The sequence below is a fragment of the Apostichopus japonicus genome, chromosome 5 (assembly GCF_037975245.1).
Source record: "Apostichopus japonicus isolate 1M-3 chromosome 5, ASM3797524v1, whole genome shotgun sequence".
Taxonomy (NCBI): domain Eukaryota; kingdom Metazoa; phylum Echinodermata; class Holothuroidea; order Aspidochirotida; family Stichopodidae; genus Apostichopus; species Apostichopus japonicus.
Window position 1 is genome coordinate 7,510,021 of NC_092565.1, and position 15,567 is coordinate 7,525,587.

A 15,567-nucleotide genomic window follows, 5' to 3' on the forward strand; every position below is an offset into this window, starting at 1 on the left:
TGGCTTGAAGCCACTGGTTTCTCAAGATGGCGGACCTACTACAGTATATAGCGAGCTAGCGTTGATGGAGTCTCGATGTCCGCGATCTCCTTTACCGCGAGCGTAGAGTTTTCTTCTTCTTCTTTATCGCGAGCGAGTTGACTTCAGTGTAGTAAGAGATTAAGTAATACATATTATTATTGTTTAATGCTGTACGTACCCTTATTTTTATTTAATTGTATTGTAGTTTTCAAGTGTTGCCCTTTTGGCTAGGTTGTACTTGACCGTACAGAGTACATGTTAGGTTGTATTTTTGGATCTTGGTCCTACGGGTTTATAGCGTGTCTTGTGTATCGTGAAGCACGTGTGTAGTATTGCGTATTATTATACTGTAGTAATTAACAGTTACGTGTATTGTACTGTATTGACAGTTCAGTTGTATTGAAAGTTTATTATCGTACTTGTATTTAATTTTAGTATTGTACAGCTCGCAGTGTAAAGAGCGTATACTATATTTGTATTTTGTATCTTGAACATATTGTTACTGTTGTTACTATAGAGTTGTCTCAGAGCTTGTCCTTTAATCTTAGCTGTTCTGGATAGCTATAGAGTGACAATTATCATTGAGAGTTTGTGGGTTCAGGAGGTGAAAATTCCTGCTGTCTAGGAACAGTATGGTGAAAAGGCCTATAATGTGTTGCAGCTGGCATGTGTTGCCCTAGGCTGACCATTACGAAGGTGTTAAAATTCCTCGCCTGTTGGCAAACATATTGTATTATTTATGCAGATTATTTCATTATGTTCATTTTACATTGTTCTATATACACTTATACATTTTATACAGTATTGTACGAGTGCTACGTTGTATTAATATTACGTGGATTTAGTATTTATGGTACAGATAGAGTTCTGTTATTTGATATGTCATAGATTGAGCATAGGTTCTGTGCATATTTTATAGGTTGAGTAAAGGTTTTTCCCCCGAGTCAGAATAGTTTTAATTAGGAGTAAAGAGCCATTTAAGATTATTAAGCCATTTGTTCATATGTATATTTTCATTTACCATTTTGTAGAGTTTTGCAATAAAATGTCAGCCGTTGTTTCAACGCAAGAACACTCTCGCATCCTCAATGATAACTTATGAGTTCGAAGCGAAGGACCACTCCATCCAGCAATTTCCCCCGCCATTCCGCGGTTCGCTTCATTACCTTTCAAAATAGAAAACATCTAGCTATACCAACCACACTTCCCAAGCAGATATGAAACTATATAAACTCAACATACTTCCTTACATATAAGAAATGGGGCTAAAGTTGTCATTATATTGCTCATCACTGAGGGTATAATTAGCCTGTTCCAGCTTTCGAGACTATCCCCAAAGTGTTGAGTAGTTACCTTGCAGGAAACTGGGTCAAATGTATAGCGGGGATTGGAATTGATTATGAAGTACATACAGGTATTGCAAGCACAGAATTAGATATGTGGTTTGCTCCTGATATCGCAAGTATTTACCCCCCCTTCCCCACCACCACCTTAACCCCTTTTCCCTCCTGTGCCAGGTTCCTTCGATGTTTGTTAATTGTAAGGAGGCAAAAAAAAAAGGTTGTGTGTGCGGTTTAGTGACGTTAAATCTGACAACAAATGAGTTTTTTCAGACTCCCATTCCCCCCCCCCCCCTCAATCTAATCAAACAAGTCTCGTAGTTGATGTATACACTTCATGTACCAAAATAGGATTATCAGAACCGCAAAGGGCACTTGTAAACAGTAGACGATAATATTAGTTATAACAAATAAGGAAGTCTTCCTGTATATCCTGTTTACACTTTATCACCAGTAGAATACCATGTTGATATGGTTGTGTGAAATCAGAGCATGTGAACTTTGAAGTTTATTCTTGTCGATTGTGCTGTCAAAGTATTTCTGCACTGTCATGTGATTTCTTGGTTGTTTGAGGTCTGTTTGATTGGGATGGGGGGAGGTGGGGTGGGGGAGGGTGGGTGGATGTGCAAGGAAGGTTGTGGTGCATTGTACACTTATATGGGTGTAAACAAGAGTTGTCCAATTTACTGTTTTCAGTTTGAGGAAGATATTCAATACTTGTACAACATAGAGTTATCTCTCCGCCTCATTAATTGTCTGAATTATATGACCGAACAGTTTGTCTTGATTTGTCCTCTCACAGCTTGCAAGAGGTGATCTCGAAGAATTGTATTTGCTTGACAGTCCCGGGACAAAGAGACTGAGCGGAGGTAAGTTGACAAGTTCAGATAAATGGAGGTAACAATTGGTCTCAGTATGTAAGTATTCTAAGGAAGGTGTAAGAATAGTTCTGTACATGTAGGTAATTAAGAATTCTGAAGAAAGTGTATGGATAAATGAAGGTAACAATTGATCTCAGAACTTAAGTATTCTGAGGAAGGTTTAGGATCAGTTCTTTACATGTAGGTAAGTAAGTATTCTGAGGAAAGTGTATGAATAAATGAAGGTAACAATTGATCTTAGTACTTAAGTATTCTGAGGAAGGTGTAAGAATAGTTCTTTACATGAAGGTAAGTAAGTATTCTGAGGAAAGTGTATGAATAAATGAAGGTAACAATTGATCTCAGAACTTAAGTATTCTGAGGAAGGTGTAGGAATAGTTCTTTACATGAAGGTAAGTAAGTATTCTGAGGAAAGTGTATGAATAAATGAAGGTAACAATTGATCTCAGAACTTAAGTATAGGTAAATAATATATTGAAACAGACTGCAGTTATGGTCGAGGTTCCAAACACACAAACAGGGAGACACTTGAAGGGAATTGAGAGAAATGGAAGAAGAAAATGTAGAAAAAAAGTAAAGAAACATGAAACAATTCTGATTAATTAGTTCTGACACTAATAAGTGTCTATAATTATTTATAGTTTAGACAAATGCAGTCTGTTTATAGTCTGAAAAGAGAGTAAAATTACACAAATATGATGTTTACTAAATGTTATGATTTGTTCATCATTAATGGACATTAAATGGACGCAGAATATGAATTTTGGTATCTTGTGAAACCAAACTAAAATATTAAAACCGTATGCATAATTCATGCCATTTGAAAGGAAAAAATAGTCACTTTTATGGGTTAAAAAGTGTATAAGATAAGACATTTATTTCAATATTTGCAATATAGTTACATTTTAGCTTCAGTTTCATGATCTTTTCACTTTACTGTATAGAATCCACCTCATGTTCCGAATGTGGGATCATAACCTTAAATGACGAGATGGAGGACTTGATGCTCAGAGGAGCTGGTTGCAACGCCCAAAATAAAAGGAAGAGGTTAGAAAACAAATTTTCATTCTCTTGAAAGATTCTCTTTGGGTCTGTTTTTTATTTACATTTTTGTTCTCATATGAAGATTGTTCTTGGTGCAGCAGGCTTACCAGAAATACCAATAAAACTGTTACCTTAATTCATGGAATGATTCATACACTAGTATGTCAAGAAATTTTTATTTTTTTAAAATTATTATTCTGGGCTCCACTGCAAAGCAAGTGCGAGAAAAGATATGACTGATCGGTTTATAGACCTCAACAGAAAGAGCCTTTGGTCAGCTAGCCCAGATGGTGGTGGATTTAAAATTAAGAGCTTAAAGGCATTGAAGATCGTCCCAAACCGCGTGCCACGCTCTGAAAAAGTTAACTTTCCATTGCTTGCAAGTGAAGTTTTCTTCTTGTCGCTACAAAATGTAGACAGTAATGAAACGTGATACCTTGTTACCTGCTATGTACACTGTGTTGTGGGTATTGACCGTAGCTGTGTGTGTATTTACTGTACACGGTATCAAGCTGTGTGTGTATTTTCTGGGATCGATGGTGGTGTTAAACACTTCTGTTACACCTCATTCAAAACTAGGTCAGATTACCGGCATGAGACGTTTGTTTGTGCGCGAGTCTTCACACCCTTGTCTTGTCTTCACAGTCTTCACACACTTCCTTCTCCCGGGCACTTTCTTTGGCTTGATGTCTTGCAGTTTTTTCTTTGTCTCTGAGAGACGCATAAATGCCTTTATCTTGTGATACAAGACTACCTTTGTTTTTTCCTACCTTTTTTTGAGTAATGCTACCTTTTGTCTGTACCTACTATTCAAGGTCATAATGTCCAACTGAAGTTTGCCTATAGCGCTATAAATCTATCTAAAACATTGATGAATTTTTACACTGTTTTGATTGGAGAGAGCCACCTCTCCCCTTCCTTCTTTTTTTGAGGGGTTGGAGGTCGGAAGGATTTTTGGGGGTTGCAGTTAAGGTGTTAATCGCACGTTTAGACCAATCCCGTAGACAATAATGTCAACTGCTACTTTATGAGTTTTCAGACACTGTATTATCGTTGCCACGGTAATTGAATAGCCTGTAAGAAATCCATCTTCGTTGTATTGTGTCAAACTAAACATTTGATTTCACAAAGCTCTTAATTCAGTCTCTTTGCTATCATATGCATCATATCTACTTACATACAATTATAAGAGTTAAATTGAAGTTCACAAAATTTTCTTTGGTTTTTGGAAGTTAAAATAAGCGTCATAGTATACTTGACAGAAATGAAAGAGCAGAATCGGTTCGTCAGTCTTATCCTGAATGACAAAATAGCTTTTGTTAAGCAAATTTGCTTAACATGCTGCATGTTGCTCAATAAAATGGTAAACAAATATTCATGTAATAGTGTTGCTGATTGCATGGGTACACTTAATTTAACTTCTGTCTTATTAAGTCCCTCAGTTTTAATAGTTTCCACCGATATTGTGCTCTAAATATCTCACGTTCTCTCTCCTTTTCGCAGGGAGGTGACGTTAACTAAAGACCAATTGAATTCTTTGCAACTGAGAAGATCCCCTCCGAGTAAAATACCCATGTAAGTTTTGACGAGTCAGAATCTCATAAAAGGTTCATGGTCTTTTATAATTCATATCTTAAGCGCTTGTGGGTCCCCAATGAACTGTTCTTTTGTGTTCATGCCACAGGAGTCGGGTGTGAAAAGGGAATTGGGTTCAGAGCCATTTTGATTTTTATTGGCAGGATGTATATATTCCTCGATTTCTTTGATACGTGACATAAAAAAATTAAAAAAATATATGTGAAAGCAAACCCCAGCTGAAATAACAACTTTTCAGCTGTTAAACATCATTCCCCTTTTAATTATACTGAAGAAGAGAGTTTGTCACACCCAGTACATCTCGAAAGAAAGCTTTTATCTCAAGTTGAAATTAATGGATTGCTGTATATTGAGGCGGCAAGCAGCTTTGCTTCTCTTTCGCTTTTGTTTCAAAATGCGGACTCAGACGGTTTCGTAGCTCATTCCTCTTTTCTATATTTTTGTTGCCTTGTAGAGTAACCAGGGGGGCGACATTCAATAACGTAACGATACGGGAGGGAGACGAAATACTGCAAATCAACAAAGAAAACACCGACAATCTTGAAATGGAGGATTTAACGGAACAGGAGGTAAGTAGTGTATGCATTCTGGAGGTGACAGGGAAAATGCGTGGAAATGGAAAGGAAAAAAAATGTCTATACTTCAAGAAAAATGGCAGGTCAAGCTTTAATTCTGACAGACATGTGCCTTGCAAGTAACTTATCCCAAGTAGGCAGTTTAAAAGTGACAAGTGTTTCTTCTTTAAGACTATCCTGCGATGTGTATGTATATGTATATTAGATCCTCCTGCATGCAGGAAATTGCGAAGAAGCCTCATTGGCTTATCAAAGCCGCAAGCGGACCGAAACCAGTCTCTTACATGCATATTTAACGTCCATGATTATGGATTGTTAATGGTCAACAACTCTGTAACTGGACGACATACATTAATCTGGGAGTGACTCGAACAGGGGACCTTATGATTGAAAGGCACCGGCGTTAACCACTGAGCTAACACTCCATATAGTTTAAAGGTCAGGGTATTCCCCTCTCCCAACCCCTCACCTACTGCCCCCATGGCAAAACTGAACTGTGCTTTTTTGCTTTCTCTCTAGCTGAAAATCACCTTCCGGCCTTGCCAACAAGCACTTTCTTTCCCACACATACAAAATACTGGAGGTGGACTTGGTATAACTTGGGATGGAAATGTCGTAAGTATAGTCAATGAAAGGCACATTAATAATGTGAGAAACTTCTTGAGAACTTCATTACAAAGATTTAAGAAATTCATGCCACCAACAAAAAAAATAAAGATGCCATTATCTTGTCCCAAACTCCAGGTGTATCTTGATTTGGTTTCATTGAATGTAGCTGATCCGGTTTTGCCCGATAAATTTTAATCGAGAAATTAATTAAAGTCGGTATCTGCTCATCTGTCAATGTAATCTTTCACACTTCCAATTGTCATGAAAGAAAGCCAACTTTTGACAGGAATATGTGATTTTTTCTATGAGGATAAATGTTTTGGACATTGCAGCCACAAAAGTGATCTGTCTGTTAAATCCTGTGAAAATATGTTGTCACAGGAAAGAGTTTTATGAATTGTCTTGTTTCTAATAAGGATGGGGTTGTTTTTTATCCTGAAAAGTTTAGAAATTACCTAGGAAGAAAATGTAAAAGTTACACAATCTAAATTACGTTGACCTAAAAGTACAAGTAACACATCAGTATGTAGAGCAGGAGAACAGAGTTCAATTCTGTTTTGTTTTTTGCTCTCTTTTCTGATTGCAAAGTTCTGTAATTGTTCACAGGGAGTGTCACTGCCCGACAAGTCCTATAGGGTTTCTTAGTACTCTTCCTTTCACAAGTTTTGTTTCTTATCTCTGTCTATGCTTTATGTCATACTTAAAAATAAATGAAAAAATGAAAATCTAGTCTTCATCAACTTGCAGAACCACATCGCCGGTTTCATTTGTAGAGTTAAAGTACTATGAATAATGTACAGATGATCTGTATCCATTTTTGTCCCAAATGCCATTGATGATAAAAATGCTATTTGTCACCATAGCGCTACATTTGGTTTGAGTTAAGACATTACCAACAAGATAGTCAACCAACCATAAGAGAAATTTAACAATTTTTTAATGTGTAATGAAATATCCTTCAATGTTTTTTTCGAAATGAACAATATAAATCTGACAGCAATTTCATGACAAAAGTTTGACGGTTTCAACCTTTAAATCTGGCTTTGACATTTCCGTTTACGGTTTAAGACAGAGGATGGGTAGGCTACTTAATGGGTCTTGTGGGCTGCGCTGAAAGTTTGTTCCCAATCTTCAGGGCATAACACTTTTATATAAAGGATTTACCTATACTCCTGTAAAATGGGAATCTAACATTAATAAATAGTCCAATAAAAGATCAGGTAATTCTATATAGGCACACTATCCATCTGATGTGTTGAAATATTGGATCACAAGTAGGTCAGAAGCCTTTATTAAAAAGTACCAAAAACTATATCTTTCCGAGTCATAAGGTTTCGTACACGAGCAGCATTAATAAGTTCTTGAAAGACTCCTAGCAAGACACATTTAACTCCATGAGGGTGGCATCCATTCTGTACACAGGCTGTAATATGCCCACCTAGTGTGGTCTAGGATTTTTTCTTTCATAACATCAAGCTTGACTTGTTCTTCACTTCGTTTCGTTTTAAGGTCGTGGATATTACAGATGGCCCATTTGTGGAAGAAGCTCTCAAGAAATCGCTTACAGAAGAAGGCAATCCGTTTTGTCTTACCCACTGCAATGGATACTTCATTCCTCTTCACCGCACCAATCCTGAAAAGGTAGACTACCATTTGGACTATTTTTTGTTTCTTCGCATATATGCTGCAGAATATTGTCACAGATATATATGGAGGGCTAGGACTATCAAAGCAGTATTTATGGCTCGTTTAAGCTTTCATGAATCCCTGTATTAGAAGCATTGTATGGACTTTAGACTAGCCTAGCATAATTCCAATCACTAAATTTCAGATGATGTTCTTTCGGAGATTGAAATGTCGGTCAACTCGATCCACTAAATTGTTAAGAAACCATTGAAAACAACAACTGTAAGTGCAAGTTTAAGGGTTTTAGGAAAAATACCTCAGACAAGAGAGATTCATTTTTAAAGTGGCTGGATTATGAAGTTCAACCCTGCACTGCTCTTGAAGCCGGCCCCCTCAGATGTGCAATGCAGAAATCAAGGAGGGTATTTGTTATGGTTGATCCCAAGGAGCACTTTATAAGAAAGTTTTACCCCAGAAAGAATGAGGTCAGAGAGAGTTATATTTTCGGCTAGTCAGCTTTTACTGGAATTGTATGTTGTCTTCATGTTGGTGACTGAAAGGTTTTAGTTGAAGAATTTGAAGTTTTTTGAAGTTTTAGTTGAAGTAATTGAAGTTTTTTGAAGTATTTAAAGTTATTTGAAGTTATTTGAAATATTTGAAGTTTTAGTTGAAGTTTTTTGAAGTTTTAGTTGAAGTTTTTTGAAGTTCTAGTTGAAGTAATTGAAGTTATTTGAACTATTTGAAGTTTTAGTTGAAGTATTTGAAGCCTGTTACAACACCTCTTCTACTTTCTTCTCTTCAGAAGCAGATGCAGGATGTTTTCAGGAAGGCTGGAGATAAGCTGAGCTTGATATTCCAACCGGTACTGAGAATGAAGGCTGTGGCAGGGAGGTAGTGCGGGGTTACCCGGTCTCAGCCCGTAACCGGTGCTTGTAAAACTTCACACTACGATGCAATTGACTGCAGTCGAGAACAGCCTTCATCATAAAGAACCAATCACAGCATATCAATTCACTTTACAGGGTTGTCAGATGGTGCTGTAAAGTATTCTCACTTTGATGTAAGAATGAACGTTGGATGCAACTTAAGGTTCATAGGAATGGCCAGTCATAACAGTCTTCATGACACTATGATGCAATTCGTGGGAGTCGGAAAAACAGTTGGCGATGATTGTTTGCACACTGCCATCCGATTTCAAGGGTTCACAGATGGTGCTGTAAATGTTAAGTATGGATATTGGAATAGATTGGACAGCCTTTAAATTGTGATGGATATTAAAGCCTTCATGGCTGTAGTGAAATTGTTGTATATAGACTTCATGTAAAACATATCTGATTTAAATTAATGCAGTTGAGTTGGGTCAAGTAGGAACTTTACTTAAACTTCTATTCTATTCACAAAACCATCCATAAGGTAAACTCTCACCTCAATTGAAGGTGGTGTTTCTGGAAATTTGTTAGCAAATATTATGAAGAGAGTTTTTTTTACTGACAAACATCCAGCGTCATATCAGATTATTTTATAGAGAGGTTTGAAAACTGACCTTTAGCAAGATAGAGTCCATATAGTTTTATTTCCTTCATTTTGTTAAAAGACACATGGTTTGAACTAAGTCAAATTTTACTGAATCAAACTTTTACATTGAGATGTACATATCGTTGATAAATTTATAAGCCCTTTTTCTGGGGAAAAAACTCCAGACCCTTTTTTGTGAGAGTAGCTTTCAGGACCCTGGATCCACCACAGCGTAAAGGCATTGAAGACTCGCCCCAAACTGCGTGCGGCCATTTGAAAATGTTAACTTTCCGTTGCTTGCAAGTGAAGTTTTTTTTGTGTCGCTACAAAATGCAGAGAGTAATGAAACGTGATACCTTGTTATCTTTAGCTGGACCTGAGATGTCCATCGCTGTATTGTTTGTACACTGTGTTGTGGGTATTGACCGCAGCTGTATGTATTGACTGTACACTAGTGTCTAATTACCGACGGTAGCAAGCTGTGTGTGTATTTTCTGGGATCGATGGTGGTGTCTAACAATTCTGTTACACTTCATTCGAAACTAGGTCAGATTACCAGCATCAGACATTTGTTTAATTTGTGTGTGTGTCTTCACACCCTTTAATGCTGTTGGCAATGGCATGTATACCAGAATTTTTTGCATTTGTTACAATCAAGGGTTGAAATAAGCGGGCGGCCAGGTGCTATTCACGCCCGCAAGCACTATAATAGCGCCCCTGGACATGAAAATACAATACACATAGGCGCTACTTTGTCGGCAAATAAGCGCCCGCATAATGTAAATATCAGCCTTATCATGCGCTGCACAGAAGCCTGAAACTACATTGCATGCTAGAGCTATATAGTAACTGCTAGTGATTTGATAAATCACTGATCGATCGAGTGCATGCACAATAGCACTGGTGCACATGGTTTATATATCACACAACACCTGTACTGATACGTACGTACATGCCGTACTTGAATTTTGTTTCTCCTTTTTAGCTCCTGGTAGTGAGAAAATAGCTCCTGGTCCTACTGAAATTGCCGCGAACCAGGAGCCACTTTTTTAGAATGTGGCTCCTGGTCCACAAAGCCTTATTTCAACCCTTGGTTACAATCAACCGGTCTTTCTGTGAGGATGCATTAGTCTTGGGAAGGAGTTTCAGGAAATACTGACAGGCACCCGTGCCTGCAGTGGTATTACCATATATATTTTTAAATTATTATTTTCTTCATCAATTGAACAATGCAGATGTATGCTATTCAAATCTGTGGTACCATTGCAGCCTATTTATCATGCATAGAGAGAAAGAGAGTTAGTTTTATGTAGATATTGTATGTTGTAAATTAATGGAGAAAGAAACTTTTTCACTAGAACTACTAGTCTCTCAGAGTTGTGGTATATCTGTTCTTTGTCTCTTTGTACTTTTTGTATGCTAAATATTTACTTGGTATATATATATATATATACATATACATACATATATATATATATATATATATATATATATAAATAAATCCAGACACGACATTGATGTGATAATTAACATATTAATTATGCACCCAACTCACATAATATCTTTTCATATTACCCTCTCTCACTTGACTCCGTATACTTTACGATTAGAGCCAGAAATTAGGAGATTTGGTAGGTAGAAATTACAATACACCCTCCACAATGATACCCTCAAAATACAAATGTTAACCGCATCAATCAGTAAGGATGCACAGCAAAATATTGCTGAGAAATATATAAAAATATACCAATTAGTTACAAATCCTCCAGTACATGACAACTTTTAAACCATCATTTGTAAGTCACAAATCTCTTACAGAAAAAAATCTGATCCAGTTTGTCACTCTGTGCCAGCTACAAATGTAAAAGCATTTTAAATATCTGTTTATTCAAAGTTCAATAAAATTCAAAACAAGTATTAAAAAAGATCTATTATATTTTGTCCATTTAGGTCCCAAAAATTTGAGTACCAAAAATTGTGGGGTCACGAGCACTGTTTGGGTCATAACAAACTTTGGTTCACACTTTCTTTTTTTTTGTGAAAAAAATGTTGGTCCGAAAAACTGTTGGTCCAAAAATATAAAGTCCCAACATAAGTTTGGTCACAAAATATTAGGGTCACAAAACAACTTCTCTTGGTACAAACAAATTATTGGATGAAAAAAAAGGTCCGAACATTTTATTTTTGTCGGAACACAGAGACGTCGAAACAAAGGGGATGTCACCATTCTAGCACAGTAAGTTGGTTCCCTGTTGCTGGAATATGAAGCACAGTGCTTACACATGTATGGTGCAACCATGGAGCTGCTACGCTATCGTATCAGCACCCTGGTGCAACCTTGGTCACTTCACATACACAATATTAGGGTCAAGTATCTCTCCAGATTTAATATGGCAAAACGTTAAGAACTGTTTAACTGTAATAGTTAACACCTTGTCTAAGTTTCAAACTCCAGAGGGTGAAATCTTAATATTCTGTCATTCCTCCTTCCAATCTCCACCAGAGATATCATTTTGATTTTCTGCTCCTTTCCTCCTTCCATTCACTCCTTGAACATCACCCTCCGTTCCATTTTCGAGGGGAAAAAAAATTACGATTAAAACATTGAACACTTCTATCGCTTAGAATGCAACTTTCGAGGAACAACACCAAACCGGAAAACATTTATGAACAACAAAGGTTTGATTTGCCTGCTTTGAAATCACGTACCAATGGCAAGATGCGTCGAGCGCCCTCTTTTGAAACTTCTTTTGCCAAAATTTACCCAGAATCGATTTCGCCCAAATGACGTAACCGAAAATCGATTTCGCCCAGAATGACGTAACCGGGGGTAACCGATGCTCAGGAGCCCAATCTGCCATTCTCAGGTCCATATCTACTTCCGTTAGGGAGATACGTGGTTCCAAAGGACCCGATAGAAATACGTGTTCTTTATAAGTGCAAAATTTGGAAAACCCCCTCTTTTCAGCCCCCTCTCTTGTCCTCTGTGAAACACCCATCGACATTAAAATTTGACGTGGGGTAGAAGACACCCTTGTCTTTGTTATACACCAATTTCGTGTAATTATCTGACCGGGAAAGGCTTTTTTTCGCTCAGTTTGCAACTTCAGAGGAACAATAGAAAAGCGAAAAACTTTTCGGGACAACAAAAGGTTTAAGCCCTTTGTTCGTCGTAAAAGTTTTTCGCTCTTCATTTTTCTTGATCGAGGTGAAAAAAATTGTTGTCGCAAAAGCGATAAATGTGTATCTTTTCTGGTAGTTCGCGACACGCTGATTACGAATCTGAAGTTTATTTTGGAATTGGGTGTTGTGTGGGGGCGTAGGAGGCAAAAAACCTGTTTTTGACTCGTTTTTTGCCAAACCTGTTTTTGCCAAAATTTTTGTTGTTCATAAATGTTTTCCGGTTTGGTGTTGTTCCTCGAAAGTTACGGGTTCTTTATAAGTGCAAAATTTGGAAAACAGATAATTACACGAAATTGGTGTATAACAAAGACAAGGATTGGTGTATAACAAAGACTTCTACTCCACGTCTAATTTTAATGTCGATGGGTGTTTCAGAGAGGACAAGAGAGGGGGGCTGAAAAGAGGGGGTTTTCCAAATTTTGCATTTATAAAGAACACGTATTTCTATCGGGTCCTTTGGGTCCACGTATCTCCCGAACGGAAGCAGATATGGACCTGTGAGTTGCAGATTTGGGCTCCTGAGCATCGGTTACCCCCGGTTATGTCATTTGGGCGAAATCGATTTTCGGTCGATTTGGGGTAAATTTTGGCAAAAACAGATTTGGAAAAAAGCAGGCAAAATCGGGTTTTTTGCCTCCTACGCCCCCACACAACACCCAATTCCAAAATAAACTTCAGATTCGTAATCAGCGTGTCGCGAACTACCAGAAAAGATACACATTTATCGCTTTTGCGACAACAATTTTTTTCACCTCGATCAAGAAAAATGAAGAGCGAAAAACTTTTACGACGAACAAAGGGCTTAAACCTTTTGTTGTCCCGAAAAGTTTTTCGCTTTTCTATTGTTCCTCTTAAGTTGCAAACTGAGCGAAAAAAGCCTTTCCCGGTCAGATAATTACACGAAATTGGTGTGTAACAAAGACAAGGGTGTCTTCTACCCCACGTCTAATTTTAATGTCGATGGGTGTTTCAGAGAGGACAAGAGAGGGGGCTGAAAAGAGGGGGTTTTTCCAACTTTTGCACTTATAAAGAACACGTATTTCTATCGGGTCCTTTGGGTCCACGTATCTCACTAACGGAAGCAGATATGGATCTTGAAGTTGCAGATTTGGGCTCCTGAGCATCGGTTACCCCCGGTCACGTCATTTGGACGAAATCGATTTTCGGTCGATTTTGGTAAATTTTGGCAAAAACAAGTTTGGCAAAAAAAGAGTAAAAATCAGGTTTTTTGCCTCCTACGCCCCCACACAACACCCAATTCCAAAATAAACTTCAGATTCGTAATCAGCGTGTCGCGAACTACCAGAAAAGATACACATTTATCGCTTTTGCGACAACAATTTTTTTCACCTCGATCAAGAAAAATGAAGAGCGAAAAACTTTTACGACGAACAAAGGGCTTAAACCTTTTGTTGTCCCGAAAAGTTTTTCGCTTTTCTATTGTTCCTCTTAAGTTGCAAACTGAGCGAAAAAAGCCTTTCCCGGTCAGATAATTACACGAAATTGGTGCATAACAAAGACAAGGGTGTCTTCTACCCCACGTCTAATTTTAATGTCGATGGGTGTTTCAGAGAGGACAAGAGAGGGGGCTGAAAAGAGGGGGTTTTTCCAACTTTTGCACTTATAAAGAACACGTATTTCTATCGGGTCCTTTGGGTCCACGTATCTCACTAACGGAAGCAGATATGGATCTTGAAGTTGCAGATTTGGGCTCCTGAGCATCGGTTATCCCCGGTCACGTCATTTGGGCGAAATCGATTTTCGGTCGATTTTGGTAAATTTTGGCAAAAACAAGTTTGGCAAAAAAAGAGTCAAAATCAGGTTTTTTGCCTCCTACGCCCCCACACAACACCCAATTCCAAAATAAACTTCAGATTCGTAATCAGCGTGTCGCGAACTACCAGAAAAGATACACATTTATCGCTTTTGCGACAACAATTTTTTTCACCTCGATCAAGAAAAATGAAGAACGAAAAACTTTTACGACGAACAAAGGGCTTAAACCTTTTGTTGTCCCGAAAAGTTTTTCGCTTTTCTATTGTTCCTCTTAAGTTGCAAACTGAGCGAAAAAAGCCTTTCCCGGTCAGATAATTACACGAAATTGGTGCATAACAAAGACAAGGGTGTCTTCTACCCCACGTCTAATTTTAATGTCGATGGGTGTTTCAGAGAGGACAAGAGAGGGGGCTGAAAAGAGGGGGTTTTTCCAACTTTTGCACTTATAAAGAACACGTATTTCTATCGGGTCCTTTGGGTCCACGTATCTCACTAACGGAAGCAGATATGGATCTTGAAGTTGCAGATTTGGGCTCCTGAGCATCGGTTATCCCCGGTCACGTCATTTGGGCGAAATCGATTTTCGGTCGATTTTGGCAAAAACAAGTTTGGCAAAAAAAAGAGTCAAAATCAGGTTTTTCGCCTCCTACGCCCCCACACAACACCCAATTCCAAAATAAACTTCAGATTCGTAATCAGCGTGTCGCGAACTACCAGAAAAGATACACATTTATCGCTTTTGCGACAACAACTTTTTTCACCTCGATCAAGAAAAATGAAGAACGAAAAACTTTTACGACGAACAAAGGGCTTAAACCTTTTGTTGTCCCGAAAAGTTTTTCGCTTTTCTATTGTTCCTCTTAAGTTGCAAACTGAGCGAAAAAAGCCTTTCCCGGTCAGATAATTACACGAAATTGGTGTATAACAAAGACAAGGGTGTCTTCTACCCCACGTCTAATTTTAATGTCGATGGGTGTTTCAGAGAGGACAAGAGAGGGGGCTGAAAAGAGGGGGTTTTCCAAATTTTGTACTTATAAAGAACACGTATTTCTATCAGGTCCTTTGGGACCACGTATCTCACTAACGGAAGCAGATATGGACCTGAAAGTTGCATATTTGGGCTCCTGAGCATCGGTTATTCCCGGTCATGTCATTTGGGCGAAATCGATTTTCAGTCGATTTTGGCAAAAACAGGTTTGGCAACAAAAAAAAAGTCAAAATTAGGTTTTTGGCCTCCTATGCCCCCACACAACACCCAATTCCAAAATAAACTTCAGATTCGTAATCAGCGTGTCGCGAACTACCAGAAAAGATACACATTTATCGCTTTTGCAACAACAAGTTTTTTCACCTCAAAAAAAAAGGAAGAGCGAAAAACTTTTACGACGAACAAAGGTCTTA

General features: G+C 38.0%; 1 protein-coding gene across 3 annotated transcripts in view; it reads left to right on the forward strand.

The window, feature by feature from the left end:
* Positions 1–10,583, forward strand: part of LOC139967479 (uncharacterized) — a 29,612-nt gene extending 19,029 nt beyond the window's left edge. For all 3 annotated transcript variants that reach the window (XM_071971344.1, XM_071971346.1, XM_071971343.1), the window contains 7 exons: positions 2,164–2,230; positions 3,187–3,289; positions 4,790–4,861; positions 5,337–5,451; positions 5,977–6,072; positions 7,576–7,707; positions 8,495–10,583. In XM_071971344.1, coding sequence (XP_071827445.1) covers positions 2,164–2,230; positions 3,187–3,289; positions 4,790–4,861; positions 5,337–5,451; positions 5,977–6,072; positions 7,576–7,707; positions 8,495–8,587 — 678 coding nt within the window. In that variant the 3' untranslated portion in view covers positions 8,588–10,583. The remainder of the gene's footprint in view (positions 1–2,163; positions 2,231–3,186; positions 3,290–4,789; positions 4,862–5,336; positions 5,452–5,976; positions 6,073–7,575; positions 7,708–8,494) is intronic.
* Positions 10,584–15,567: the final 4,984 nt, after the last annotated feature.